General features: G+C 40.1%; 1 protein-coding gene and 1 long non-coding RNA gene across 7 annotated transcripts in view; one reads left to right on the top strand and one right to left on the bottom strand.

The window, feature by feature from the left end:
- atp11b (ATPase phospholipid transporting 11B (putative)) overlaps positions 1-26684 on the bottom strand; it is a 67813-nt gene that overhangs the window by 1833 nt on the left and 39296 nt on the right. The window contains exons 19-31 of one of the 6 annotated variants that reach the window (XR_004931649.1): positions 24483-24686; positions 23307-23460; positions 22428-22530; positions 22190-22335; positions 21984-22043; positions 21194-21321; positions 19584-19722; positions 19146-19169; positions 16085-16150; positions 14980-15083; positions 13878-14043; positions 13394-13479; positions 4963-5129 (exon numbers count right to left, since the gene is read on the bottom strand). Coding sequence is in view for 5 of the 6 variants with exons in the window: in XM_036140838.1 (XP_035996731.1) it covers positions 4860-5129; positions 13878-14043; positions 14980-15083; positions 16085-16150; positions 19146-19169; positions 19584-19722; positions 21194-21321; positions 21984-22043; positions 22190-22335; positions 22428-22530; positions 23307-23460; positions 24483-24686 (1564 nt within the window). In the remaining variant the exon portion in view is untranslated. Of the gene's footprint in view, positions 1-4078; positions 5130-10266; positions 10467-13393; positions 13480-13877; positions 14044-14979; positions 15084-16084; positions 16151-19145; positions 19170-19583; positions 19723-21193; positions 21322-21983; positions 22044-22189; positions 22336-22427; positions 22531-23306; positions 23461-24482; positions 24687-26684 lie in introns of those variants that run through there. The other 5 variants (XM_036140842.1, XM_036140843.1, XM_036140839.1 and 2 more) reach the window with 5 other exon arrangements.
- On the top strand, positions 12751-23228 carry LOC118564116. The gene is made up of 3 exons (XR_004931650.1): positions 12751-12949; positions 13408-13505; positions 23117-23228. It is a non-coding gene; the product is annotated as an uncharacterized LOC118564116 (long non-coding RNA).

Here is a 26684-nt window from a genome sequence, read left to right as displayed (position 1 = left end):
TGCATCCTTACTACAGGAATGTAGAGGACACTGGTCCTCAAACCTCCACATCAAACCGTTACGCGCACTGAACACATTGATAAAAAGGCACAGTTCATTTCCTGTAACAGCTTAGCAAACGGGCCGATCTAGAACCTAACCACAGTTTTCAGACGACAAGGCCAGAAACGCCATGACGGTCGCAGCTCGCTGAACACTGGGTCACAGCAGCCTGACGGCGTCTCTAACTTCAAAGGTTCTCGTTAACTTTCGTTTCAAACCTCTAGAAACGCAGACAACCGTTTTAAGACGTGGTAAACAGAAGAAGGCGGACTCTAAACGGGCCAATGACTCAAACGGTGAATTAGCTGGAGGCTCGTCTAACGGACGGAAGAAAAAAGAAGAAGAAGAAGAAGAAACGACCATCTCCAGGTTAAGACGACACTCGGAGAGCTTCGGGAACATGAAGCAAGAACAGAACGGAACAGAACAGGCGCATTTCTGACAAGGTCAAACTCACAGGGGGACATAAAGAGCACATGAATAATTAATCTGGGAGATTAATGCAGACTTTGGACACAGGAGGACAAAAACACACAGGAGGAGAAGAGCGTGACAGAGACAAGAATATATATACATACCTATATACATACATACATACATACAGGTACACTGTATACAAAATACCAAAGGCAGTCACAGCCCCCATGCAACAAGATGGCTGAGTGTTCTTGTTTTGTAGTTCCTTTCGAATAGGGCGGTAGGGCTGAACAATTAATCGCATTTTCAATATAATCGCGATTTAAAAAAAAACCCGCAATTTCCAAATCGCAGAGTCTGCAATTTTTGGCTATGTAACAATTAGGGAATTAGACACGTCCATTAGGTGTCAGTAAAATGTTTGAAGTGGGTTTGCCTCCACATGGAAGGGAAGACAGTTGCAGCAGTGAGATAATCTAATTTTATTACTTGTTTTAGAGTTTATATAATCATACATAGCAGTACAGGTCAATCAGTTTATTACATAGACTTGCTTGTTGGTTGGAATTTGCACTTTATGTTCAACAAGGATTGATGACCAATTAAATTAAAAGCTGTTATCTTGAATAATATTCTGATCAATAGAAACATTAAAAATTCTTTTTTTTAAATAGTCCTTGTTTATAAACATCTTTATTTAGAGGGCATTTTTGTTGCTTGTGGTTAATGCAGAGAAAAGTCAAAATTGCAATTTTGATTGAAATATATTGTAGGCAGAACGCAATCATTTCTGCTCCAAGTTTAGATGCTGTGGGTCTTTTACCAAATAATCCGCACAGCAAGGAAACAAATTGATTCGTTGTTTGTATATATTTAAAAGCACATGATAAATTAAACTGGGGGGGAAAAAAAAAAAAAAAAAAAAAAAAAAAAAAAAAAAAAAAAAAAAAAAAAAAAATCGCATAAATTCGCAATATTAAGAAAATAAATCGCAATTACATTATTTTCCAAAATCATTCAGCCCTATAGGGGGTAGATTTCCCATCTTTCACAGACAGTAAACACCAGGAGTTACAAAACAAGCGCACCCCTCGGTGTCGGCCTCTTCTCAGAAGCACGTATAAGGCTTCAGGATCCAACAGAAAGAAGATTAGTAGATAGAGGAAGAAGCAGAAAACAAGCAAAACAAAATGAAAAAAAAAAGGCTCACCGGAACTACACTTCCCAGCAGCCCCACTGGTGTCAGATGCGCTGAAACATCTGGATAAAGTTGGGCGCGTGGACAGAGACCCGGCTCCGGCCAGGATTCAGAGCCGTGGGACGCTGCGGCAGGCCGACTACACGTGGCCTTCCAATAGATGCTGAATAAATACGTCATAAAATAATCTGAGTGGTGAATATTCTAGCTGCATGGTTCGGTGACGCTTAGAATACAGGAGCTGGGTGCGCACCCCCTCATCTCCTATGGCAGTATCCCAGCATTAAGGCCAAATGTGGGTGGATTCGCGCTACTCGTTCGGAAAGAAGCCGTCTGGTTTGCAGATGGTGTCTGAACTGGAGCGAGGAGCAACACAAAAAAAAAGACGCAGAGGGATAAAAGAGCTGCAGGTTCCTCTACTTATTGACTACATTTGTTCCCATTTATAGTAAAATAAATAAATAAATTTAAAAAAAGGCCCACCGCTGCAGTTTCTGTTGCATCTGCTGCTTTTTCTTAAATCCTGTGGGAGGGTACAAATTGGTTGTGATTTGTCATTTGGAGGAAGCCGATGGGATGCTCCGTGCCAAGGTCAGAAAACAAATCAATCATCCGCACAGGAGCCAATTCATCTAAATTGAATCATCACTTAATGGGGGAAATCTACCCCTGAAGGTCTGTGGTTGTTCCTGCTGACCCCGACGGCCAGATTTCTGGGCAATATCTCACAGTTGCATGGGAGGAATAATGAAAAGTTTTTTTTTTTTAAAAAGGGAAACCTTGAGTCAATTTTGAATTCATGACCTCTAACAATATGCGAAACGTGTTCCCCTAAAATGATCCATATCCACCTGATGTAACAGAGTCTGCAGCTGAGGGTAGAGATGCACCGATCGGAATATAGGGGCCCATTTCTGCTCTCCAGAACTATTGCTCTTTAAAATCTTATAAAAGGATTTAAAATACTCTTTTTTTTTTTTCTTTTTTTTTTACCCTCCTGCTGTGAGCCGTCCACAGCTACAGCGGAGCAGACGCTTGTTCCACGCGTTCCAACGGAAAACGGGAACCAAGCATTCGGAGTCATCTCCAGTCTGAACTCAAGATAGTGGATCTTATTTCTTTAAAATCGTTTCTGAGCCATTCTCAAAAATCTTAATCAGTACTTTTGAATAGTGTGTGACTGTTTTGATCTAATTATCTTTTGAAATGTGTAAGTCTTTAAAATGTGCTGCAGACTTTTTTTCTCCATGTCCCGTTGGCAAAGGAGCTTTTAATCTCAATGGGGTTTTCATCTGGTTCACATTAAAAACATTAATTTGGCTTAAAACGACAGGAACCACAGCCTACCTTCCTGAGGGTAGAGTTTCTGGCCTGAACTCCGCTTAGCCTTCCTGTTATCTGCACAGTTTTTGCTCTCTCTCACAGCCTGAATGGAGAGGAGGCCTCAGTAACGAGGAAAACGTGCTAAGCTCACTAAACTTTGACCATTCTTCCTCAGTAACTGTGGCCACACTAAAGAGTGTTTTTCTTACCTGGAGTTTCTGACCCGGCCGGTCACTGATAATAATTAAGCTATAAAATTGAACTTTTTCTCCGTGCATCTCGAGTGAGGAGGCCGTGACGGAGGGGACTGCAAACCTTATTTTCACTGTCCAAATGTACACATCCGTTCACAGGACAACAAATTTGCCAACAAAGGACAAGAATGTAACATCTTCATCTCTGATCTAATCAATATCTGGTGTCCTGAGACGTTTTGAGAAGTATCGACGGCTCAGCAGAAAGGGCCGATCGTGTCGTCTAATCGATGTCCCCACAGAGTCCCTGGGATTCAGGCGAAGACACAATAACAGAAAGTGCAAAGGCGGGCAGACCTGCAAACTGTGAACTCAGCGGACGATCTTTAAAGTTAGCGCTGAAAGCGTCTCTCCCAGCAAAACTGCCACATTTTATAATCCCTTATATAAATCGGGTGGATTTGGCTCAACGCACTGCAAAAACGGATGCAAAAACAAGTAAAATGTTCTTAAAAGTTAGTCTATTTGTCCTCGATTTGAGCCAGTAAATAAGATTATCTGCCAATGGAATGAGTATCTTTACCCCTAAAATAAGATAATTAGACATCCTGCACTTGAAATAAGATGGAGATGAATTGTTCCTATTTTAAGAGGAAAAATCTTATTCCATTGGCAAATAGTCTTATTTACCTGCTCAAATCAAGGACAAATACACTTATTTTAAGAAAATTTAACTTATTTTTAGTTCTGTTTTTGCAGTGCGGGAAGCTCCCCTACAGCAGTGAATGGATTATCAATGGTTATAGTCGGATAATTAAGGTCATTCCTAAATATCATTTGGGGCTCCGAAATGCAACGCTGCCCAGTAAAGCTTTGTAAAACGGTAATAAAAAGAGTCTTTTAGTGCTTTTTGTAGCTAAATATTTAATGTATAGTGTCAGTAAGCATTCATATTTGGATAACTTATGATTATACCAGCCGACCATCCGGGCTCCTTATGGAATGAGGTTTAGCTACAGAGAAGCCAACCGCTCACCGTCGTGAAGTAGTAATGTTGTTTGTTAAAGTGCGTAACAAACTAAAGAGGTTTCCCTAAAAAAAAAAAAGCGTCTCTCCGCCTGGACATCAAACGTTCATTTTCAGGAAGGATTTACAGGAGAACAGGAGACAATCAGGACAGACGACACAGCAGCTCCAACAAGCACATCAGGACAGACATGTGGCAAACATCGGCTGCAGGTATGGGTTTTTTACAGACAGAGACAGTGCATGGCTGAGGATGTAACATCAGAGAAACAGCGGACCGTACTTCACAAAAGTACCGCAACCCGGATTCTCCCAGGTTGAGCTGACAAAAAAAAAAAAAACCCGACCGTCCCGCTCCGCGTTGACAGCACAACCATCGTTTCCTAAGCGATACTCTCAAGATTTTTGGTTTCGGCGGCTTTCTGACTGCGGACCGCTCCACCCGGATGAGGCGAAGCAGATCTGAATGCGGTTAATCATGCCGTAACGTCACAGAAATAAAATAAAAAAAGTTCATAACAGGAGAAGTCTAAAAGTGCTTGAACCCACTCATCTTCAGCCTCCAGAACCATCTGAAACTCTGCTTCCGCACAGCTCTGCTTTTCACCTGCTACAGGGTCTGTGCAGGAAAAAAAAAAAAAAACACCCTCCGTCCAAATTCAGGGGCTAAAACATTCAGAACTGCGGCCCAGATCAAAATACGGTATGGATTCGTTGGGATTGGTAATCATGGCTTCTCGTCGAGGCTGCGGTCCCCCCCACCTGTTGCTGCGGTGGCCGGACGCGTGGCAATCGTTGACGCCGGTCTTGCATCGTCCGCTCATTTGCTCCAGGAGGCGGGCCAGACGGGAACAGCCGCTTTGGCCATGCTGGTAGCAGCACAGGGACTCCACACAGCTGAGGGCCTGCGCCTGGGGGGCTGATAGAGACTGGAGGAGGAGCAGAAAGAGCCGATCAGAGGCGGCGATCAGAGTAGAGATGGAAGCGTGGGTTAGTGAAGATATCATGGGTGAAAAGAGGGAAAAAAAGAGGGGAAACGGGGTTGGTGGGTGGAAAGAAGAAGAGAAAATTAAAACAAGCAGACACAGTTGGACTGTCTTTTTCATCCGTCTTATCAACCACCGACTGGACAATAAGAAGATGGAGGATGATGACCTGCATGCAGTCTCGGTGAAGATGAATCACAGGGAGTACACACAGAACATGCCACTACGGGGACCAAAAATAGATTAATGCTAAATAAAAAAAAAAACCTAAAGCTCTAAGTGTAGCATCAAAAAGCATCAGGAGATTATTCCGTAGGATTTCTTAGAGTGTCAGAAGAACAAAAACTTTTCTACAGTGTAATATTGGCCTTTATGATTTCTACAGTGTTGGAGGATTGACTGATTTTTACCGTTTCTTATCCTAAACAGATGCAACCCTTCAACAGTGGATTTATTTTAGGGAATAAATTCAAAAGGGGAAGATTATATATAAATTACACACAGAGCGACGTATTTATTGACGTATTATAGAAATTATTTCTACTTGTCTGATGATCCAGGACTCACAAACACTTTTTGTTACAGCAAACAGGCTTAAATCGGGGGCGACCAGACTTTCGTTCAGTTTTTTTTTTTTTCATGTTTCAACATTTAGCCAGGAGTCTTTGTCGGTTCTGGTGGTTTGGCCTTGATCAACCTGCTGTTGTAGCTCTGCTGTTTTTAAAGAACATGGAGGCCCATCCTCCTAGACTCATTCTAAGTCAAATGCTAAGTCATTTTCCGCTTGCTGGCTGAGCATGCACACTTCTAGTGTTTATGTATCCGGTTAGCATAGCCGTTAGCTTAGCACTTAGCCGTCCATTGTAGCTCCACTGCTCTCCGCTGCTTTGAACATGGGTGAGAGTCACAAGAAGCAAATCACGTTCATGTTTATGAGAAGAAGAGGAAGGCCTCAGTAGAAAGAAATAAGACCAGAGCGGATTTGGGAGATTTTTTTCCACTTGATCACCCTGAGGTGTGGAAGAGCAGGTAAGACGGTGTTGCGCATGCGCAGTTATTCAAAAAGGGACTTGGGGAAACTTCTGGAAAAATCACTGACTCTACCTTTAATGAAAACAAAATGTGAATATTCCATAAGCCAAAGAAACATTATTTCTATCCCATGGTGTCTAGAAATGGCCAACACAATCATGGGGAAGCCTGCTAACTTGACCGTTGTCTCTACATGTAGGGCGAGTCACAGAAGGTCATCGCTAAAGAAGCTGGGTGTCTGCGTGTGCTGTATCCAAGTATACTGTTGGGATTTTGAGTGAAGGGAAGAAGTGCGGAAGAAAAGTTGCACAAGCAGCGAGAATAACAGCAACCTCAGAGTGGTTGTGAAGCCAAACCCATTCCCAAGTATCTAGAACATGGCCTGAAGCTGCTCAAAGCCTGATGTTCAGCCCCGCCTGAAGCATCTTAGGTGGGTTTACGAGAAACAGCAACAAGTCTTTGTTGTATTTCATTTGAGCCAGGCACGGCCAGAAGTACCACTACCGGGTTAAACGATAATGGTTTCACTGTCCTTTACTGGCCAGGAAGCTGGTCTTAACAAGACCCAACAAGGAATCAATGAGGTAATAGTCAAGAGGAAGATGAGAAACATCTGAGCCAACAATGCAGACAAGCAGTATTAAATCTGCCTTAACACCTCAGCAGCACCAAACAGCAAGGAAAGCTGCATAGATGCAGAAATGCATGTAAAAGGAGACCCGACCAAGTGTTTGGTGCATAAAAGGCAGATTACATGGACACAGCTTTTAGAAGGAGTATATTTCTGTAGAAATCCTGTTTTTGTTTTGGTCTTTTTGAACTGAACTGTTGAAATAAAGAAAGTTTTCAATGATATTCCTGTTTATGTTGATGCATCTGTAAGTACTGGATTTAGTGGAGATGCTCTAAAGCTGTAAAAGTCTTTTTTTTTATGTTATAGTTGTGATGGATCACTCGGCATCTAACCCTCATCCTTCAGAATTAACTTAGCATGAAGCAAGGCCAGCTGATCAGATCAACAGCCAGCAACACGACCCGCAGTCCTCGGCCCATATTGGACATAACTCTTACGTTTTGTAGGAAATAGATTTGGCAACTAATCAGATTTATCTGGGAGCTAGTGATGCACGGGGTAAATATAGCTGAAAAGAGCTGCTGCTCAGAAACATCCGGGATCAGATGGTTCCTCTGACCTGAGTCAGCACCCTAGAGACGGTGTGGGATGTAGAGGAGGCAAAGCCGGGATTAGAGCGACAAAGAGAAAGGAGTGGAGTGAGGTTACACTCACAGTGTGTGTGGTGGGCACCATCAATGACACATTAACAACAGAGTTAAACTGGAGACAGCAGTGGGACGCAGGGAGCATTTGTTCAAATTAATTACTGTCGGAGAGAGAGAGGCATAAATCGTCTCAATTATCTGACATTCTTTTAAATGGGGGATTAAAAGGTCTCCATTCAACTTGAATATTTTTTAGTTTTACTAGCGTTTAAGATCATGAGGGATTTGCAATTATTTTTATTCTGAAAGACTTCCATTTTACCTGTGGGAAGAGAGCACAGTGCTGCATTTGCTAAAAAAAAGGTGCAGCCCACCGTGCTCCGATGTTTTACTGCACCAGAAATCTGAGACGCTGTTGGCGACGAACCAAACTTTTGCTTCTTGGCTGCAGCGAGCTAAACGCAAACTGATCAAACTCCACGTTTATCATACTCAAAATCAAGTGCTCTGAGGAGGAAGTGCAAGGCTAGCCTCTATGGTAGCAGGTTCCTCTTGTTATGCACATAACAAGATTAGAACAAGGTTCGCTCATTTGATTTACATTCCTCACAAACTATGGAGGTAAAGCAAAGCCGCAGCAGCAGCAGTACGTGTGAAGCTCTAGTAATTTTAGTGACAATGTCCAAGTTCCTACGGCTAATAAACAAATGCCTGATAAGCTCTATTGGTTAAGTAAAAATCAGTCGTTGCAGGTTTTTTTAAAAACAGACATATCAGATTCCCAAAGCTAAGCAAACCTTATAAAAACACGTTTTGTTGTTGTTTTAAAAGAAGTTACATTCTGGCCGCAGTAAAGTGTCTTAAGGGGAGCTACATTAGTCCAGAGGTGATAAGAAAATGTTTTGCGCCAGGGTTGGTCAAAATATTGAATATATATAATATTGAGCCTAGTTCTAGGAGTTATGTAAAATGACATCACCACAAATTTTTTATTTCCAGAGTAACCTTTACCCGTCTGCAGCTGACTCGGTGGGTGGTCATTCTTGATCGTTCAATTTAGCTCCTAGAAACAGTTTCCTTCCACCTATATGTAAATTCTGGGGTCAAGGTTAAAAAAAGGTACCATCCGATCCATCTATTAGGTCTCGCTCAGTCCAACTATCACCAAAATACTTAATCTCCTCTGTTTGAGGAGACCAAACTCTGCCCCAGAGGGAGCCCGTTGTATTATATTTATCTTAAAGCTGACACAACAGACTGCTTCCTCGTGTTTTGCTGATCTTCCTGAAACGCTGACTGAAATGTATGAGCATTCTCAAACCGTGTCAAATGACGTCATTTAAAAGCGTTGTTTCCTGTTTGGTAGTTAATGATTTTAGTTAATGATTTCACAGACTGCGGGTTGACTACTGACTGTTGCGCAACTTTTGCAAATGCATTTGCTACACTGCAAAAAGGGAAGTAAAAGTAAAGATTTCGTGAAATAAGGGTATTTTTCCTTGATTTGAGCAGGTAAGTAAGACTATTTACCAATGGAATAAGATTGTTGCACTTAAAATAATAAGCATTATATTTTCATCATCTTATTTCAAGTGCAGGATAACTAATTATCTTTTTTTAGGGGTAAAACATTCAGCCCATTGGCATATAGTCTTATTTAGCTGCTCAAATCAAGAAAAAATGCACTAATTTAAAGAATATTTTACAACTTTTTGCGGTATAACTAATGAAAATAAGGAGGCAAACTCCATTCAGACGCTTGTTTTATGATTGAACTTGTTAAAAGTCAATTCTACTGTTGGATTATGTGAGGAGATAGCTGTAAAGTTTATTTTTATCAGGTGGGTCAGGGTCTGAGCCACAGTGCACCTCTGCGTTATACGGCTGAACATTAGCATACTAATTAAGAATTTTCCTTATTATTTACAATATATTATCATGCATTGCTATAAATCCCACTCTGGTTGTTCTTTTGGTTGCATCACCTAGCCCTATTTTGAACTACGAAAAAAAGATAACCCTTAACTTAAAATTTCAAAGGAGTTTTCTAAGGAACAAACAAATAACAAGAGAAGGATGACATTTCAATGATGGTGGCATTTTCAGGCGACTGCATGAGGAACGCAACCGAGACAATGAGGCCGGCATGCCAACAGCATTCTCTCTGTGTCTTAAACCCGTACCTGGCCACTAACAGTGAGGGGTGAGACCACACTGCAAAAAGGGAACTAAAAGTGGGTAAAGTTTCTTGAAATTAGTGTATTTTTCCTTGATTTGGGCAGGTAAATAAGATTATTTGCCAATGGAATGAGTATTTTGATGCCTAAAATAAGATCATTAGATAAACCGCCCTTGAAATAAGATGGTGGAGATCAATTGTTCCTATTTTAAGTGCAAAAATCTTATTCCATTGGCAAATAGTCTTATTTACCTGCTCAAATCAAGGAAAAATACATTCATTTCAAGAAATTTTTTACTTACTTTTAGTTCCCTTTTTGCAGTGCAGGTTAGGGAAAGTCAGCCGCTATCATGGTGGTGCATGTGCAGACAGTGTCAGTCACACCCGGGCTTGGGAGCAGGAGATCATTCACAGAGGGGAAGGGAAGGATGGCGTTAATCACTCGTAAGTAGAACCGTGTGTGTAATTATTCACACACAAAGTGACGCGGACCATCAGACGAACAGCATTGGCACACAACAAATGACATAAAAGAGCAGTATGGGGGGGGGGGGGGTGCAGGCTGTAAGCAGACACTGGGGTCTGTGCAGGTTACTGCAGCTGGGAGGGAGAGCACAGGGTGGGCTAAGACCTCAGGTCAAACGAGGGCGGTGACGGTGCGATGGGGACGATGGGAGTGAAGAGCAACACGAACTTGGGTACTACCTAGGGGAGCATGGGTGTGGGTCTGGGCCGGGGGCAGCAGGGGGAGGATAAGCAGCTAGCAGGTGCCAATTGTCCTCCCCTGGGCTCCGCTGGGCTTTAACAGGGTCATATTCTGGGCCGACTGAACCCGAACCCTGCTCCATCTGAAGGACACAAGATGCTCACAGTCAGCCCTGCTGGCTTAGCCGTCAGTCCGCCAGGTAGACTGCTACGGCGTAACGGCCGCGCCTCGAGTCAGTGGCACCATCGTTACGCCATAGACCGCCGGCATGCCAGAGGCACAATGCAACAAAACCAAACTGCAAAAAAAATAAAAAAAATAATAATAATAATAAATATCCATGTTTGCACTGCAAAAACAGAACTAAAAATGAGTAAAATTTTCTTGAAATTAGTGTATTTGTCCTTGATTTGAGCAGGTAAATAAGACTATTTGCCAATGGAGAGAGTCATTTTTACCCCTAAAATATGATAATTAGATATAATCCACTTGAAATAAGTTGATGGAGATGAGTTGTTACTATTTTAAGTGCAAAAATCTTATTCCATTGGCAGATTATCTTATTTACCTGCTCAAAAAAAGTACAAATACACTTATTTCAAGAATTTTTTTTTAACTTATTTTAGTTCTGTTTTTGCAGTGTGTCATTTAGTCCTCTATGCAATCTTTACTGACTCAAATAAAATTCACCAATTCAGTGAGAGCCACCATGAGTCTTTTTAGGATCTGTTCAGCGTTTTGGAACAGAAGGCATCTTTCTATGTCCTAAACTCTGGTTTTAAGATCAATCAAAAGACTAAATAACTGAGAACAGTGGATACGTCTTCAATGCCTCTTATTAAGCATCTAGCAAATTATATAAAAAAAGAATGAGATCAGTTAATCGGTGAGCCGGCATGGGCAGCAGATTAGGTGGAAGACATTTTTGGTCTTGAAGGTCTTTGCGACGGACCCCTGCCCACACAGCAACTCACCGGTTTCCGTAAAATCGTGTCGCCAAGACTGTTAAGTGGCCTTCCTGTTTAACTCTGATTAGGTCATATTAACACACTGCAAAAAGGGAACCAAAAGTAAGTGAAAGTTTCTTGAAATCAGTGAATTTTTCCTTGATTAAAGCAGGTAAATAAGACTATTTGCCAATGGAATAAGATTCTTGCACTTAAAATAGGAACACTTCATCTCCATCATCTTATTTCAAGTGCAGGATATCTAATTATCTTATTTTAGGGATAAAAATACTCATTCCATTGGCAAATAATCTTATTTAGCTCCTCAAATCAAGGAAAAAGGCGCTAATTTCAAGAAATTTTTACATACTTTTAGTTCCCTTTTTGCGGTGCAACTTCTTCTCTAGAACAGGTCCTAAACAGTTTATGACACATCCCTGAGACCTTTCATTTCCCATAACAGAGGAAGAAAAAAAAAAAGACAACTGCGCAGACTGGCTGCAGCTTACGTAGACTTATGGCTAGCAATAAAACTGAGTCGAAGGAAGCTTAAGGCATATGAAAGATTACTCATGGGAAGAGGAGACACAGGAAAATCTATTAGCATCTGAGCCAATTAACCTGCTGCCGAATCTATCAGGGCTACAGAGAAGGCAGACGCCCCATGAGGGCCTTCTGGGTTGTATTGTTGTTTGAGTTTTATTTTATAAAATAAGAGAAAACAACATGGAATCCTAGTGCCAAGCAGCACATGCTTATTACCCTCTAAATCAGTAAAAATACTCCCCCCCCCACATAGAAATGGTAAAATACAGGGGCTAAGCCATTTTTAAGTATGCAAAAAACATCTAGTTTAAAAAAAAGACATTTTCTCATGCTACTCTGAGCATTTCTCTTGCAGGCTGCATGACGTTGCCGACTTTAGGCCATTGTTCTAAAGAGAGGCACGATGACAGAAACCTGCCATGCTTGTGATAGTGCAGTATCATGCTGCTTTCTAGGTCAACCCAAACAAAGTTGCTCATGCAGCTTAAGTGAGCGAGAATGGGTCCAGACGTGTGGATCTGCCCAAACCGTGCAGGCGCAATGCTCTGAGGTGACGAGGCCGTCTTCTAAATGGGTCCAAAGACTAATGGCTGGTAAAGACAAAAAAAAAAGAAAAAAAAAAGAGGAAGAGGATGCACCAACACATAAACATCGCCGTCTGTGCTTCATGTCTGGCTTTTAAAAGTGACAGGCATGCCAGGCGGGAGGTCATCCTAATGCCGGCCGCCATCGTTGTAGTTTAGGGGTTGAGTTTAACGTGAGGTCAACACTTTGATAGGTGCAGGAGAAAAGAATCAATATAACACAAAGTAAGTCATTCACTCGTGCGTTTGCTCATGCAGTGGCTGGGTTGTGTAATGACCATGCTCTGCAGAGGAAGTCTCAACACACATTTGGGTCTTTTTTTTTTGTTTTTTCCCAGGATGCACAGCATGCAGAAGCTATAAAATTGTCATTCTTCTGCAAGGCCTCCAACTCCTTGACATTTCCCTGACCCCCCCCGGCTACAGAGAATGCTGATTGGCTCGTTTGGAGCATGCCGCCACAGACACGACAACTCTGCCAACACGGCACACAACACTCCACAGCACGGCTGGTGTAGAAAACGCTTGAGGAAAACTGATGGAGAGACGTATGGATGAACATGTAGGGGAGCGCTTATTCTGCAAAGCAATGTTTCTCTCTGAGATGGGACGTCTTCTGGATCATTATCATTTTCTGAAGTAAACTAATTACCAAAAGCAGAGTTGGCACGTTTATTTTGACGATATAAAAATGTTTCAAAATATCAAAATAAACATTTTTTTTGTAATTTTAAAGGAACTAATTAAAACTCCAATAATCTGACTCAGTATTTCCTTGTTTTTCGTAAGGAGTGAAAAGTTAGGTTGGCTTAAATTAAATTAGCGGTAAGGAGAAAAAGATCGTATTTAAATACACCAGCTAGACACTTAAACGCCTCTAATGACAGAAATATTGCATTTGCATGAAGCGCTCATGTTGGTTAGTTTTTGTCACGTATGGATTTATTGAAGTTGTATGAAGTCCACGGCTTAACGGAGCTCATATCTTCTACCTAATTTTGCCCAGCTGGCTCTTGGCTCTGGACAAAGGCTGCAGAGCGATGAAGTCGTCACCTATGACCACTCGGTTGGAATACATCTACACCAGGAGAGCACAAACAAAGGGTAAGATGGAGAGCACACGGACACAGACAGGTTACAAATCTCACACACAGAGATCCTCTTAAACACGCAACTCACACACACACGACAAAACAGGAAGAGACGGCAGAGACGACAGACAGAACATGAGGTTGGAAAAATCGGCTCATCTTCTTTCTGAGAAACAAGCTGTTAGAGCCAAAAGGGCTGTGCAAACATGAACGTCTTCCTGCAAACCTTAAATATCTGATTAGTGCTGCTGATTTGCACATGTAACACCCAGTAAAATGCACTAAAGATTTAATAAACCTGTACGTGAAACAGTTTTTTTTTTCTTTCAATGTTGAACTTGTTGTTTCCTGTGGTCGTCGGTGCTTTAAGCCTTCCCTGAATTACCTGACTCTTCTGTGTGCTGGTGGGACACAGATGTCTGTAGAAGACCTTCTTCACCACGTCAGGAAACAGGCAGGTGATGACGATGATTATGATGGCGAACCAGGCTGAACCGCTGGACAGCAGCTGGACAAATACGAAGTACATGTCCTGGGTGTGCAGGAACGGCCTGCAGGGGGTTCAAATAACAGTTAAGTGGAGGGAAAAAAAGCTTTTTAATGCCTTTCATAACTAAAAAAAACATAAAAAATACTACTTCATTTGCTTTTAAAGCATATAGAGAAGTCCGGCTGTCGGACCAGGAAAGCTTTGGCCTGTTCAGTGTCATTTCAGGTCCCTCCATCAGCTATGAGTCGTGCACTTAGATAATGTTATTACTCCCTAACAGCAGGGCTTAATGACCAGTACAGATGTCAGAGGGATGATGTCAATAATGGCCCAATGTCGTCAGGATGGCTCCCAGACGTCTGCGATTTGGCCAAACGGGCTCAAGTGGTTCAAACTGATCTGATTGGTTCAACACTGCAAAAACAGAGCTAAAAATAAGCAAAATGTTCTTAAAGTTAGTGTATATGTCCTTGATTTGAGCAGGTAAATAAGATGATTTGCCAATGGAATAAGATTTTTGCACTTAAGATAGGAACAATTCATCTCCATCATCTTATTTCAAGAGCAGGATGTCTAATTATCTTATTTTAGGGATCAAAATACTCATTCCATTGGCAGACAATATTATTTATCTGCTCAGATCAAGGACAAATAGATCGCTTTTAGATCGTTTTTTGCAGTGAACAAGGTGGTAAAATAATTAACCAGGATTATAACTACGCTTTAGGGATGTTGGTATGAAAAAAAAACAAAAAAACTCTTCTTCACCAAAGCCCAAGATACTGATTCACAGTATCAACTGTGAATCAGGTTACTACAACAAAGAGTCCTGGCTTTGAACTACTTTAGAAATGTTATTAAAACATTTTTTTACCATTCTTTTCCCTGATTGCACTAAGGTGCTCGATCAGGATAACACAGTTTTTTTTGTTTTTTTTTTAAAACAGAAATTGCAAAAATGTAATTATAAATAAGAGCCTTATAAAGATGTTCTCACCAGATAATGCCTCCGTAAAACAGAGAGAAGATGAAATAGAAAGCGATTGAGCCCCATGTCACGAAATGATTCATCCAGGTCCAAAACTGAGTCTCTAACGCAAGCTGCAATGAGAGAAAGATAAAAGTCAAGTTAAAAGATGGATATAGGAAGAGCCGGGGCACCAATAAACTCCGGCCATCTGTTTCAGTGCTGTGAAAGAGACCTTGCCTCCCAAAACAACCTATTATAAATGATCTGCTGCGGTTAATGGCCGCTGACATCATCGTCTCCTCAACATAATTTATTTCAAATGACCAGTCTGTCGCGACAGACTTGAATGCGCGCCGTTCTACCAGTTTGTCCTTTTAAAACAAATCCTGGTCCGTTTCCTGCCTTGGTGCGGTTCATGTCGAACGGATTGAGCCAAAACGCCTTCGCATTGCCAGGTATGCGTTGCATTGTGGGGCGTCGTTTTCAAACAGCCCTATGCAACTTTTAAAATAACTTCATTTTACTTCTCAGAGAAATTTGGCTCATAAAGTTCTCAGAAAAACGAGAAGTTGAAATTCTTCACATTTTTTAAACACAGCGTCTGCTTCCTGTATTTACTTCTGGTTCTCCGCCCCGCTCACATCTGACCAATGAACAGAACGCTGTTGTGTGTTGTCACAGCCACAGGTTTATGTTTGCTTGGGAATTTCCCAGTGTGAAAAGGAACCACACCTCCAGAGAAAGTTACAGGTTCACAAACTGATTCAGAGCAAAATGTCCTTTAACTGACTACTACTTTATGCAAAACATCTTACATCACAATTAGTAAAATATTCTTGAATTGAGTGGATTTGTACTTGATTTGAGCATGTAAATAAGAATCTGCCAATGGAATAAGATTTTTGCACTTAGAATATGAAAAACTCATCTCTATCCACTTATTTCAAGTACAGGATATCTAATTATCTTATTTTAGGGGTAAAAATACTCATTCCATTGGCAGATAATCATATTTAGCTGCTCAAATCAAGGACAAATACACTGATTACAAGAAGATTTGACTTATTTTAGTTCCGTTTTTGCGGTCATAAAATGATCTGCCTTGGAAACTGCTTAGTTTAGCGTTGCTTACCTTTAAAGTGACAGTGATGACCATAACCGTAAAAACGAGTGTCCCAAACGTCCAGTTCCCAAACATCTGGAAGAACAACACTCTGCAACATTAACAGTCAGCTCAAACTGCAGCGCGTCATTAGCTGACCAGACGTTATGATCAGAAATAAAGTTTACATGCACATATTGGTTTGTGGTAAAACAGCAAATAAGCTTAACAGCCGGTTTATTTAAACTGCTTATTCAACTAAATCATGGATGGGAAAAAAATGTCAAGTGCTGTTACTTTAACTTAAAGTATTATTGGAAAAAAATAAAAATAAAAAAGTCTGGTGTAGTGACAGGGAGGAAAATGTGAGTGGATCCATGCTTAGATTTGCACATTTGGAGAAAAGAGGAATCTTCTTAAAAGCAGCAGCCAAATTTTTTTGTTTTTGAGATTATAGCTTCAGTCTACATCTTCTAATTTGCTGACAGCCAATTAAACAAACTGCTGGAGCCTGAACACTGAATAGAAAGTGTCGTAAAATATCCAACGACAGTCAACCTCAAAAGGTGTTTTTTTTTTTCCAATTACCACATTTATTTTGTAGAGATTATGGTTAATTTCTTTTTAAAGTACCATAATCAAAAAGCAGGTTCTGATAAATTCTGCACAAAGTTTAACTATTTCATGTAGCTCATCAATACGTTCAACTATTCAATACCCTCCAACCATTAGCAAGTTGTCACTTTACAAACACAAACTTCAAAGTCTGTTATAAAAAACTTTTAATAAAAGACCAACACAAGGTAGCACATAAAGAAAGGATCCTTGGTTTTCCTCCAGTTTGTGATTTAATCTCGACATAAATCCGTCTATGAAGGCCTCAGAGGTTCCTTAGAGAACATTAGTGAACAAAAATCATCATGGAGACCAAAGAACACAGCAGATAAAGCAGTGCAGAGTAGGGATGGGTACCGAATTCTGTACTTTTAGTACGTACTGAATCCCGTCAGCACTACCGAGGACCGATCCACCCCAAGTCAAACTGTACCATGATTTGGTACCTGAACGCATCACTGACAGTGAGGAAGTGGAGGAGTGGCCGATTTTCCATGTTGGACATGAACACAGCATCATAACAGCGTGATGACATCAGCAATTGCTGGTCCGGTCAACAAAGCATGGCTGATAGAAAGCGCTGGCTCCACTTTTTAAATACGCGCTGCAGATTACGCTCGCTGCAATATTTGTGAGGCGAAGAACAAGGACAGCAGTGGGAATTACTTCTAGTCTGAGGAAAGACCTTGTCACTGCTGCCACGTTAGAGAATTCTTGCTATATTTAGCGACTTTTCAGACCCATCCAGTGAACTTTTTTCAAAAAGAGACTAATTTCTGTTATTGGTGACTTCCTGTGTAAGCACTAATCTTTCTGTAGTTATTGTCTTGGGGAAGCGGTGAGTGCTGCTGAGAGCACCTTCACACTTCTCCAAGCGCTGCCTCTCACAGGCAGCTGCTGCCTCGTCCTGAAACTCGCCTGCAGTCAGAGCAAAGAGAGCAGAGAGGAGAGCCGCTCTGTTTCCACGCTGCAAATGTATCTCGCCCTGATTAACAAAGCAGGATAAAATATTATGTTTTTTTTATTTAGTTATTTTTTTCTTCTCGGAAACCGCTACACTAAACCAAATCCCTGAATTTTATTCACACGCAGCTTCAATCCCATATTCACCTCGTTCGTTCTGTGCCTCTGATAATTGTTTTGGTAAAAATCTGTTTTATTTGCTGTGGATTCAGGCAATGTATTAAAATAAAAAAAATATTTCATAAAGTTCATTTGTAGCTCCAAACAAGCTTATATACTGAGAAATAAATATGTTAAATAGAAAAATTTAGAGGTTTTCATTTTAAAGTAACATTTGTCACCACTGATCCTGAACACTGCTGCTCGCGTCCTCACCAAGACTAAGAAAGTAGAGAACATAACCCCAGTTCTAAAGTCCTTACACTGGCTCCCTGTATCTCAGAGAATAGACTTTAAAATACTTCTGTTAGTCTATAAATCCCTAAATGGCTTTACACCTAAATACATCGCAGACTTGTTATCAGTGAATCAACCCTCCAGACCACTAAGGTCTTCTGGCTCCAGCCTACTCTGCATACCTAGAACCAGAACCAGAACTAAACAAGGAGAAGCAGCATTTAGTTTAGTTATTTGGAACAAACTTCCAGAAAACTGTGAAAGTGCGGAAAGCCTGAGTTCCTTTAAATTGAGATTAAAACACATTTGTTTAAAATTGCCTTTGAATGTTCTAGTTAAACTGTTTCACTGTTTTTAATGTTCTTTTTTGTTTCTACATTCTATCCCTACTTGCTTTTAATCCTATATTTTAACAATGTAAAGCACTTTGCATTGTCTCTGTACTGAATTGTGCTATATAAATAAATTTGCCTTGCCTACCACATAAACAGACAAAAAAGCACAGAAAATGGGTCCCGTTGAGCACCAGAACCGATTCCCACGTACCGGGTGTCGGTTCAAATGTGAAAGGTACCCATCCACAGTAGATAGGTTAGTGCAGGGTTAAGATTATTAAACAACACGTCACGCTTTGGTGGTGTTAAAATGGCCCAACATCTAGTTTTGAACTCAATTCAGACTTTTTAAAGTGATGAGATTCTCCCCATCCAGTCGGACCGAGCTCGAGAGGACAGAAATGTCAGTCTCCTGGTGTACAAAGCCGGTAAAGACACATCCCAAAAGATTTGCAGGTGCTGCTCTTTATTGTTACGGCATTCTAAAAAAAAAAAAACATGTCTCAGTTTTCTTCCACTTTACAATTATGCACCACTTTGTGTTGGTCGATCATAAAAATCTGAATAAACTGAGGTTTGTGGTTGTAATGTAAAAACAAAATGCTTCATACAACGGAATAACGACAAATAAGAAATGTAGCCCTTTTGGCATAGAAATACAACCGAATCCATATAAGAGAGTTGTTAACATTTGAAAGAACAGACATGATGCTGATGAATCCTCACGAGTCCTCCTATTAACCTCCCAAGGACATGCATTGAACTGTAGAGCAGACTCTTACCAGCTGCCTGTTAGCTCGCAACATCTGAAGACATGCACAGCGTGAAGGCAGAGGGAGAAGGCGTAATCAACAAAAGATGGACGGAAAGACAACCAACAGAGAGCAATCAAAGTGAGTGCATTCAGAAAGAGCAAACTACCAACTGAAAGAGAGATGGAGAGAGATGACGCAGGAATAAAGAGAGAATGAAAGAACAGTCTCATAATAAAGAAGAAGAAGAAGAAGGGAGATAGAAAATAGCAACACCAAGGGAACAGTCCTAAAATAGAAGCAGGTAATCTCTACCTCCAATAATAATAATACCACTGAAAGCACACAAACACAAACGTCTAGGATTTACGGCTTTTTTAGGTTTTCCAGCCTAACATTGATGGTTCCTAGGAAGCTCCTGCTGGGTAAAGACATTTTTCCCCCCCCTACACGCCTTTACAAACAGACCTGTCCGTTGCCCATGAGTGTCGTGTCCTCGCCCATCAGTATGTAGGACCCAAAGAAAAAGATGAAGGCGTGACCGAAGCCCAACAAGGTCCAGTACAGGAACGTCCGGAAAGACAGCATGGAGTTCTTGCTGATATCTCTGCGGGGGAAAACACACCGCGTTTCATTTCCAGACTAGAACACTTTGATGCCCTAAACGAGCGTCAAGTTAGGGCTGGACGATCTAAAAAAAAAGCTTATCGATAAAAAAAAAAAAATGCATATTGATCGATATCGATAATTATTGAAAATATTTAAAACCATATTTTATGTGCAGCTCTGCCTGGACATTTTATGATATTGCTAAATGATTTAATTTTAATAAAGAACTCAAACACAGAATTCTAATTAAATCTTTATTTAACCATAACAGATTTTTTTTTAAGAAAAATAGCTAAAGAGACCTGAGTTATATTATTAAATAATGACAAATAGTTAACTAAAGTGACCAGTAAAATGACCAAAATACCAAATAAATAAATAAAATAGCCTAATTAGGTGGGAATAGTACACTAGTTACTTCTCAGGTTTCATAATTGAGAGGCTGACGCACACCGCAAAAAGGGATCTAAAAATAAGTAAAATGTTCTTAAAGTTAGTGTATCTATCCTTGATTTGAGCAGGTAAATAAGATCAGGAACCAAGCTCCATCGCCAAGAGTTCAGAGAGCACATGTTTTTTTTTCTTTTTTTTTTAAAAAAAAACTAGCAGTTTTGGTAAAAAGTTGGTTGAATAAAGGGTTGAGTTTTGATTTAGTGTTTGTGTCTGTATCTAAAAGTAGGCTGCACTGCAAAAAGGGAACTAAAAGTAAGTAAAATTTTCTTGAAATTTGTGTATTTTCCTTGATTTTAGCAGATAAATACATTTTTTTTGCCAATGGAATGAGTATTTTGACCCCTAAAATAAGATAATTAGACATCCTGCACTTGAAATAAGATGATTGAGATGAATTGTTCTTATTTGAAGTGCAAAAATCTTGTTCCATTGGCAAATCATCCTATTTACCTGCTCAAATTAAGGACAAATACACTAACTTTAAGAACATTTTACTTATTTCTAGTTCTGTTTTTGCAGTGCAGGTCCGAGGTTGGCGTGTAAGGACGCAGATTGCAGCTCATTTTGCACCAATTCCCGGCACTCGTTGCACAATTTAGGGAGCGCTGTTAGAGAAAAACTTGCAACCCGGAACTTTATATCAAGAGTGGCGAGTAATTGTTTGAAGCCAGGTTTTTCAGCTGCAGACAACAGCAGCATGTCGGCAGCATGTGACGACGTGCCTGGGTCCGCAATTACGATTGGTCGAGAGGAAGTAGTGAACTAATATGATAGGCCGAAAGGAAGGAAGGAAAACCGTTTCTATCGAACTTTTATGAACCCTACTTTTTTCCCTATCGCGCCACACGTCTATCGATCGATATATATTGTTATTGAATTATCGTCCAGCCCTACGTCAAGTACCTCCTATTTTACTTCTGCCTCTGTTATGTGTCTTTGCAGAGCGAATAAAAACAGCGGATGCTTTGCTAGCTGTCAGTAACACATGGTGCAGACTTTTCCACGGGGGGGCTCACCTGTACAGGCCCGGCTTACTCTGCAGCGCGTCGGGATGGACCAGCTGCTCAAACAGACTGTAGACGAGGATGGGCAGCGAGGTGAAGCAGATGTTGTACAGCGTCAGGTAAACGCTGTCGTACAGAGTCTGGATTGGGCAGAGATTATTTCAACAGGAAATTAGTAGCGGACAGTTTGGGCGTCGGACCCACACCGAGCAACTAACACTGTCTGTGGGAACGGGAAACGACACACAGGTACACGGCAAAAAGGGAACTAAAAGTAAGTCAAATTTTCTAGAAATTTGTGTATTTTTTATTTGATTTGAGTAGGTAAATAAGACTATTTGCCAATGGGATTAGTAGTTCTACCCCTAAAATAAGATAGTTAGATATTCTGCACTTGAAAGATGATGATGGAGATGAATTTTTCCTACTTCAAGTGCAAAAATCTTATTCCATTGGCAAATAAACATATTTACCTGCTCAAATCAAGACAAAATGCACTAATTTCAAGAAAAATTTACTTAATTTTAGTTCCCTTTTTTGCAGTGTACTCATATACACTATCAAGAACTGTTATAAAAGCTAAACACATCTTTTAAAGAAACGTAAGACATCTTAATAGGGCAATATAGTGCTTATTTGACCCTATGACCTTATGAAAAGTTAAAAAAAATAACCTAGACATACTAGTTTTCTAAACAAAAAGAACCCTCTTTGAAGGAAAATAGAGAAACGTTAAAACCCTGCAGCAAAAAAAAACCTAACATATGCAAAACAGGAGAATAGATATTTAAATGAGACTTACTTGTTGTGAAAACAAGCAGAAGAACTGGTATAAAAACTGTGGCGTAATAAAACACACATTCTAGAGAGAAAAAAAAAAAACAGAGTGAAAAGATATATTTAGACATACTGGAGTGAAAACGGACATTAGCATATAAACTCATGTAAAAATCATCACTGATAGAAAAGCTAGTTAGGCGATAAACAGTGTTGGCAGATGGATCATACCTTGTAGAAAAAGTACTGTACAAGAGTAGCTATTCGAATGTAGTAGAAGTGACCGTGGACCAGCAGTAGTTTGGCCAGGAACTTAAACCTAGCTATTGCATAGTCGCTGTTTCTCACGGCCTGACGACCCTCCTTTCCCATGATACCTGCACGTTAAAAGCGAGAACAAGCGTTCAGAAAACAACTACAGAACACTTTCAAGTTGGATCGGTGGTTTTAAGTGTGCGTTGGCGTTTACCTATGCCCACATGAGCTTCCTGTATCATGCTGACATCGTTGGCTCCGTCGCCGATAGCCAATGTTATCGGCTTTTCTGGAGAAGTCTTGAGCAGACGGACGACCTGAAAAAATGAACACATTAAAAAGAGAAAAAAAGAGGTGTCTAAAAATGTTTTGATTCTGTACAATTTGTCACGTCTGAATTGGTTAAGCTGAACTGGTGATTGTGTTTCTGTTCTGGAGCTTGACGAGTTAAGGAACTGAATGCGTCATTTACTTTTCTGCTTTAGTTGCACTTTACACAGATATTAAGTTAACACAGCTGCTCTACCATTAACACAACACACACACACAAAAAAATATCTCCAACTCCTTTGAAATAGGAGCTTCAGCATTGCTAATTGCTCCAATCAGCAACTTCCTAACTGGAACACAATGCAAAAACAGAACTAGAAATAGGTAAAATGTTCATAAAATTTGTGCATTTGTCCTTGATCTGAGCAGGTAAATAAGATGATTTGACAATGGAATAAGATTTTTGCACTTAAAATAGGAACAATTGATCTCAATTATTCTATTTCAAGTGCAGGATGTCTAATTATCTTATTTTAGGGGTCAGAATACTCATTACATTGTCAGATAATCTTATTTACATGCTCAAATTAAGGATAAATACACTAACTTTAAGAACATTTTACTTATTTTTAGATCCGCTTTTGCAGTGCATGGTTGTCTTCTCAGCAAAATGGAACGCAGACACAAATCACAGATCCAACCTGCAGAGCATCTGAACAGGCGACTCAAACCTTTGGTAGAGGCGGGGAAGGTGAGACTATCTTCTAATTCAAATGTTTGACTGACTTGCTTCATAAAGCAGATCTCCGTTTTGCGTGTTTACCTTTGCTTTTTGCAGCGGGGCCATACGGCAGCAGAGCACCGCCGAGCAGTTTTTACACACTTCCATGAATAGTTTGTCATGTTCCCTCAACGCTAAAGACAGACTGGCCCCATCTACGACCAAGCCGTGCTGAATAACGTGGTCTTCTTTTATCCTGGGGACACAAATGAAGAAAATCACACAGGGGAGGGATGTGCACTGCAAAGACGGAACTTAAATAAGAAAATCTTCCTTTAAATGAGGGTTTTTTTCCTTGATTTGACCAGGTAAATCAGACTATTTGCCAGTGGAATAAGATTTTTGCACTTAAAATAGGAACAACTCATCTCCATCAGCTTATTTCAAGAGCAGGATGTCTAATTACCTTATTTTAGGGGTCAACATACTCATTCCATTGGCTAATAATCTTATTTACCTGCTCACATCAAGGACAAATACACTGACTTTAAGAACATTTTACTTATTTTTAGATCCGTGTTTGCTGTGTGCAAAGAAATACTGATATATTGGATTTCACAATTCGCTAATAGTACACTGCAAAAACAGAAATAAAATAAGTTAAACTTTTCTTGAAATTAATGTATTTTTACTTTATTTGAGCGGGTAAGAAAGATAATCTGCCAATGGCATAAGATTTTTGGACTTAAAACGGGAAGAACTCATCTCCATCAACTTATTTCAAGTGCATTATATCTAATTATCTTATTCTAGGGGTAAAATTACTCTTTCCATTGGCAGATGACCTTATTTACCTGCTCAAATCAAGGACAAATACAGTAATTTCAAGGAAAGTTTACTTATTTTTAGTTCTGTTTTTGCAGTGTACCACATTTGACTTTATTATTTAACAGAATCAAAATCCCTTTCATCAGTGAATGCTAGACTATCACTTTGGTGGCAAAGCTTGCAGGGCATACAAATGTTTCATCTGTTGAAATCATTTAAAATAAAGTATATTCAGTTAGTAATCATTGTCCTCGCTCTTCTTTGCCGCTGGCTTTAATAAAATCACCAACGGGACGCTTAGGATGCAGATTTTCATCGTGAAACTGTTCCATGATATCTTTTCATACTCACAAAACACAAAATAAGGTCCTGTATTATTTATTAAAACACAATAATGTGCAGCAACAGGCCCCCGGCAGTGTCTAAATGAAAAAAGATAACGGCACACACCTGCGGGCCAGTCTGCGGAGCTGCTCTGCACACTCGTTGTCGGAGCGCTGCTGCAGAAGCTCCAAGATGTTCATGGTTCTGTGGAAGTGGCCACATGACAAGCTGACGCTGACCGCCGTCTCGTGTTTGTCCCCGGTCAGCACCCACACTTTGATTCCCGCCAGCCGCAGCGCTTCGATTGTCTCCTGAACCTTTTCTTGAAGTCTGTGCGGAACAAGCGGGAGGACTGAGTTCAGGGTACATCTAGAACGTGCAAGAAGCTGCGTGACACATACACTGCAAAAACGGAGCTAAAAATAAGTCAAATTTTCTTGAAATGTGTGTATTTGTCCTTGATTTAAGCAGCTAAATAAGATTATCTGCCAATGGAATGAGTATTTTGACCCCTAAACTAAGATAATTAGATATACTGCACATGAAATAAGACGATAAAGATGAGTTGTTCCTATTTTAAGTGCAAAAAATCTCATTCCATTGGCAAACCATCTTATTTACCTGCTCAAATCAAGGACAAATACGCTAATTTCAAGAAAATTTGAGTTATTTTTAGTTTAGTTTTTGCAGTGTATACTCTGCAAAAACAGACTAAACTAAACTAAAAATAAGTTAAAATTTTCTTGAAATTAGTGTATTTGTACTTTATTTAAGTCGGTAAACAAGATGATCTGCCAATGGAATAAGATTTTTGCACTTAAAATAGGAAGAACTCATCTCCATCAACTTATTTCAAGTGCATTATATCTAATCATCTTATTGTAGGGGTAAAATTACTCATTGCATTGGCAGATCATCTTATTTACCTGCTCAAATCAAGGACAAATACACACATTTCAAGAAGATTTTACATATTTTTAGTTCTGTTTTTGCAGTGTAAACTGTATAAAATCATAGTTCGGAATAAGAATGCCTCGTTGTCTGGATAGCACACAATCCTCCCCAAAAAAAAAAAAAAAAAACTGCCACGCTGTGCTTCCAGCCACTGCACACGGCCCCAGAGAGAACAGGGACAGCTCCTGTGAATCTGCATCAGCGTCGGTGTTTTTCATGTTTTCATTGGGCTGAAAACTGACGGCAGCGTTAGTCATGACTTTCGTAACAGAGAAGAGCCTTTGATCGTGACCATGTGTGGCCCCGGGAGCAGCTCATTTCCAGCAGCTCATTTCAGACTCACAAACGGAGCAAAGCAGAGAGAGACAGAGAGGGAGGGAGATAAATAAAGTGTGAGAAGCTGAGGCCTAGGAGCAGATGGTGAGTGGAAACAAACACAGCAGCAGCAGCAGCAGCAGCAGCTACATCCAGGCAGCCTCTCTGGCTGAAAACAGTATATAATATGTGTTAATATGTTAGCTTTAAGCAGCTGTCTATATAATGCCTTACATAATCATAACAGTGTCCTAACTTAATTAGAAGCGGGGTAAAAGTGCAGCCAAGCCTGCTGGGAACACGGCTTTCTAGGTTTGCTCATCAGTCAGACGAAAAGGTGAAAACCGACTGATAACAGGAAACAAAACTTAAGAGCAAAGTTATTAAGAAAGGAGGCCATAATTGGCCTCATTATGCAGTTAATTCTAGATTATGGATGATGGTTCGGTGCCAGTATGGTGGACTGACCACGATCAGAGTAACGTTCCTGATGATGCAGTGAAATCCCGAGCACCCCCTTCAACAACACAGTATATGGATTATTAAGAATAACCAGAGAACTGAGGTATATCCAACTAAAGTTAAATAAAACGTTATGTTTTTCAGCTCCCCTGTACGCCAAGCAGTGTTTTTACACCAGCGTTACCTCACCACAGCATGCTTTGATAATTATCTAGAACAAGTATAAGCCAACTTTTTAAACCGTGTTTTTAAACCAAGTCTAAATAAATATGATTTATTATGAGCTACTAGCAGGTTAAGTGGGAATAACTTTTTTTCCATTGTATTTTTTATTATTGTATTCCTGCAGTAACCTTTTTAAAAAAAAAATTAAAAAGGTTACTGCAGGAAATGAACAGAAGCAACAACATTTTATAGAAAATCTGGATGTTTTAAAGGCTTTATAAACTGAGATGATGAAATGTGAAGCTCCTGGAGAAACCCTGTAGTTAACAGCTAGCGCTAATGCTCTATGCTGTGTTTCAAAACACTACATAGACTAAGTAACAATCAATTATGCACACAAAAAAAATCATTGCATTAGTTAAAGAAAGAGTG

The sequence above is a fragment of the Fundulus heteroclitus genome, chromosome 9 (genome assembly GCF_011125445.2).
Source record: "Fundulus heteroclitus isolate FHET01 chromosome 9, MU-UCD_Fhet_4.1, whole genome shotgun sequence".
NCBI lineage: Eukaryota > Metazoa > Chordata > Actinopteri > Cyprinodontiformes > Fundulidae > Fundulus > Fundulus heteroclitus.
Note: the sequence above shows the minus strand (reverse complement) of the source record. Positions and strands in the feature narration are given on the sequence as shown.